The sequence below is a fragment of the Oryzias melastigma genome, linkage group LG6 (assembly GCF_002922805.2).
Source record: "Oryzias melastigma strain HK-1 linkage group LG6, ASM292280v2, whole genome shotgun sequence".
NCBI lineage: Eukaryota > Metazoa > Chordata > Actinopteri > Beloniformes > Adrianichthyidae > Oryzias > Oryzias melastigma.
The window spans coordinates 14,860,355-14,864,351 of record NC_050517.1 but is presented as its reverse complement, the minus strand read 5'-3'; the positions used below and the strand labels follow the sequence as shown (position 1 = coordinate 14,864,351).

Here is a 3,997-nt window from a genome sequence, read left to right as displayed (position 1 = left end):
TGTTATCAGAGCATCAGTGAGATCTCAATATTACTCAGCAAACTCAAAGTTTTAGTAAAAAACAAGCTTGGCCTCAAAGAATGATACAATTTTGGTTTAAATCCCAATGTTCCCAGTGGAGTTTTAACTATAATTATGCTGTTTTTTCAGTATAATTTTAAAAACTTGTGTCATTTTCTGGGCGGGACTTCATTAGAATTTCACCTCTAAGCTGTAGGCACAGAGTAACTTCCCCACTTCCCATCATCCCTCTTTAAACACGCTCTTCTTACAGCCCCTCATAACCCCAACCTAACATTATGGGTGCAACAGAAATGGCGACCAATATTGGATCGATCCAGCCGTACTGTTTTAAGGTCGGATGTTAAGACAAGGATGCAAGTGGATGCATCAGAATGTAGCAGAGCAGGGAGCTTAAGACTCGCCATTTCAAGCTTTTCCAAATCACATTTTATTGTCTGCTCCTGATTTACTGTGATTTCAATAAAAAAAAATACCAAGAAATTGAATTTTAAGCTTAAATTTCTTTATATATGTCTTCTGTCAAAACAAAAACATGTTGAAAAACACAATTTTTGTCAAAATGGGTCCTTAAAACTCACAAATGTGTTTGTTTTTTTAAACTGATTTCAAATCAAACCCCAAATCTTTGTGTTTCATGGGAACGATTTATTCCAATGTGTGAAACATTCCTTCTTATGCATTGTTTGCAGTGTTTTCGTGTCCCTCTGTTGTCATTTTGCATCGCTTTGCCTTGATTTACATCTCTGCCCTCACTGCTCGTATCTTTTACATCTGCTTTTCCGCTGGTATTTTCTGGCCTGAGACCAGGGCCTCCCTGACTCTTCAGACCTTTGGGTCTCTGCCCATTCACTTGTGAGCGCATGCCAACATTGCTCTGCTTGAAAAAACATTGTGCGGCGAGTGGTACAGTGGAAAATCCCAGAATGATGAGCCGTTGATTTGGCTGTCTCAGCACCAAAGGGAAGTTTGACTCCAACCCTAATGGACTTGTTGCTCTCCCCAGTTTGTCAAGTAAGAAAGTTCTTTGGTGAATTTTGCATTTGATCTGATCAGAACAGAAAAATACTTAGTAAAACTGTAAAATGAAATAACTAAGTAGGTGTGGAATTATATAAATGTGCTTCTTCCCACTCATTTTCAAGCAATCAATCAAACTTTAATAATTTTAGTTAATAATTATTATACCTAATGAATCAAATGTGACACAAGAGTGTCTTGTTTTTGTTTTTACATTTATTTTTAATTCATTTAATGTGTAATCAAGCAGGAACATTTTCAGTATTTTAGCCATCTTGTGAGAAATGCATCTCTTTTTTAAGAATTAAAATAAGAAGCTGCCTGCATCAGAATGTGCTTAAACAGGTCAGTAGTTTGCTGTGAAAGATCTTTGAGGTTTAGAGGTCAGGAAGGAGACAAACCCAAGAAGAAAACAATGAAACATCTGCTGTGACACAAAAAGGAGACACGCTAGTGACTGCGAAATCATCTTAAATCGTGGATGGATTGGAATAGTGATGGATGAAATGTTGACAGTGAGAAAAAAAATCTGAAAATGCATAAATAAAGGCGTTGTTCCAATATCGCCTGTTCTTTCTGTCAAAAAAGTTCAGTTTTTAGTCCAAACCCAGAAAACAAAGGCATGCACTTAAGAAACTTTAATGTAAAAAGTGCTTTAAAAATTTGAATGAGGCTCTCAAATCTCAAAAAGACATTTTTGTACTTTCATTTTCTGCACCTCAGAGTTTTATTTTTTTTTCAAATGAACTACTAAATAAACACATTGGTTACTTTAAAAGTGTTCCTAGGTGTGCATGTATGTGCATGTGTTTGGGAGAGTTTGCATCCCTACAACTCACTCCAAAAAGGGAAACATTTGGTCAATTAACTATCGCTCTGTCATTTGTTACATTTAAAAATATTAGTTATCAAATTAAAGTGTTAAGCTGAGTAAACCATCAACTTAACATTTTAATTTGACAAAAACTGATAACTTTAAGTGTGGCAAATGACAGAACCTTTGTTAATTGGTCCAATATTTCATTTTTTTTCCAGTGTGAATAGGCTCCAGCAACACCATGACCTTGAAAGGGATAAGAAAATGGATGGTTTTATTCAGGACTTCTTTGACAAAGGTGAAGTGTGATTCATGGTACATGAGGCAAAGCCTTTTAGTAGTGGGTGCAGGTTGAATAATAATAATTAAAAAAATATATTTTAATTGAAGAAAGACAAGTGTGTCCATGGAGAAGCCTGCAGTGCTTCGAAGAAAAATGAGAAATAATTTTAGTTTATACAAAAATCTGATCTTTAAATGATCCAATGTCACCTGCATGAATGCACAGCAGCAGATTACAGAGCTGCAGACACGTGAAGACTTTGACATTGCTGTAACATATTTGCGCTTTTCCTGCCGCAGTCAGGTGCGCCAGGTAACCTGAGACACCAAACAGACGAGATCACGAGTCCTACAGGCTCCGATAGTGTTTGGTGAACCCTTCAAAACGGTTTTTCTAATTTAAAAAACCTTAAAAAATGAAAATCAGTTTTCCTTCCTTCCATCAATGGTGCCGCTGAAAGGGATCCTCCGCTCAAGCGCAGCCGTTGCAGGAGAGACTATTTATCTGACAGCTGATTATTGGCTCCGCTGCCTCCTCCAGCGGCACTCTTCCTCTTTGACCACTGGAGGCTCCCAGCAGCTTCTGCGTCACTTGGTGCCTCAGCCTGCGAGCATGGCGGAGGTGCAGCCGCCGCGCGGAGGAGGGCAGCTCCAACTTCTCAATGGAGACGACTTGAACGAGGAGAGGGAGGACGCGGACCCGGGGAAGAGGAGGAGAAGGAGGAAGAAGAGGAGCAAGAACACCTCTGCAGGTGAGAGACTTTTTTTTATTATTTATTGAATGGAATCATTAAAGAAAACTAAAGGCGCATTTTTTTGTTACACACTCAGTGTAGCGCGTCAAATATGCGCACAAGAAGAAACTCACGAGCAGCTGTCACAACTCTGAACAATTTTATCATGTTTCTGTCAAAAATGTGCAGCAAATATTTATAATTTAAACATTAAAATAATTTTAAAGCAGCTTTAACATTAAAATCTTGAAGGAAACCCTCACTTTTACTCATTCGATGCGCAAATAAACACATTGCAGAACTACAATTTCTTTCTCTTCCTTTCACACAAAGTCAGCAGTGGTCCATAAAGCACTTTTTCTGAATGGCTATGTGTCATAATGCTGCAAAGCACTTGTGCCCTTGAGGACATCGACTCTCAAGGTATAGAAAAGAAATTATTCACGGGCCCTGCCAAGTTTAGAACCTGGAGAATGCACTTTCTCAAAATGAGTCTTAACCATAAATAACCAGTGTGTGTGTGCGCGTGTGCCACAAACACCTGTGTGTGCACATGCATGATGTGTCCATGACTTTGCAGCAGGGGCAAACGACGGCGAGGAGGACTTCGGGGAAGCCGGAGGTGTTGGTGATGTGATGAAACAGCTGGAGCAGCAAACTCTAGAGGAAAGAGAACAGGCCGAGGAGGCGGAGGAAGGTACCCCCCCTCATCACACCTTCATCCTATAGTCATCGTCAGCGTGCATTGTAAAGATTCAGCATCTGCAATCAGAAGTTTGATTTTCACTTAAGGCCAGGGGAATTATGCCTCCCTGTCAATATGTCTTTACAAACTAATGGAGATTTTAAACAGATGGAGATGAAGGAGAGAACGCAGCTGGCAAAAAGAAAAGGAAGAAAAAGAAGAAGAAAGGATGTAAGCTGGGGTTTTTCTTCTTCTTTTTGCAGCATGCGCTTTTCTGAATTGATCTGGATGATGGGTTACACTTCAGGAGCTTCAGTCTTTAGAGGAACATAATGCAGAAGTGCACAAATCTGCAGCCAAGCCACATTCATTTATTGAAATCAACTGAAAAATAAGATAAAAATTGTGCCTTTTTTTGTCTGCACCCCTTATGTCTTA

The 3,997-nt window shown here is 39.2% G+C and overlaps 1 protein-coding gene across 1 annotated transcript in view; it reads left to right on the top strand.

Annotated features, from left to right (window-relative positions):
• Positions 1 to 2,669: 2,669 nt before the first annotated feature.
• Positions 2,670 to 3,997, top strand: part of LOC112151751 (methionine aminopeptidase 2) — an 8,216-nt gene continuing 6,888 nt past the window's right edge. The window contains exons 1-3 of the mRNA XM_024280804.2: positions 2,670 to 2,892; positions 3,455 to 3,571; positions 3,728 to 3,790. Coding sequence (XP_024136572.1) covers positions 2,754 to 2,892; positions 3,455 to 3,571; positions 3,728 to 3,790 — 319 coding nt within the window. The 5' untranslated portion in view covers positions 2,670 to 2,753. The remainder of the gene's footprint in view (positions 2,893 to 3,454; positions 3,572 to 3,727; positions 3,791 to 3,997) is intronic.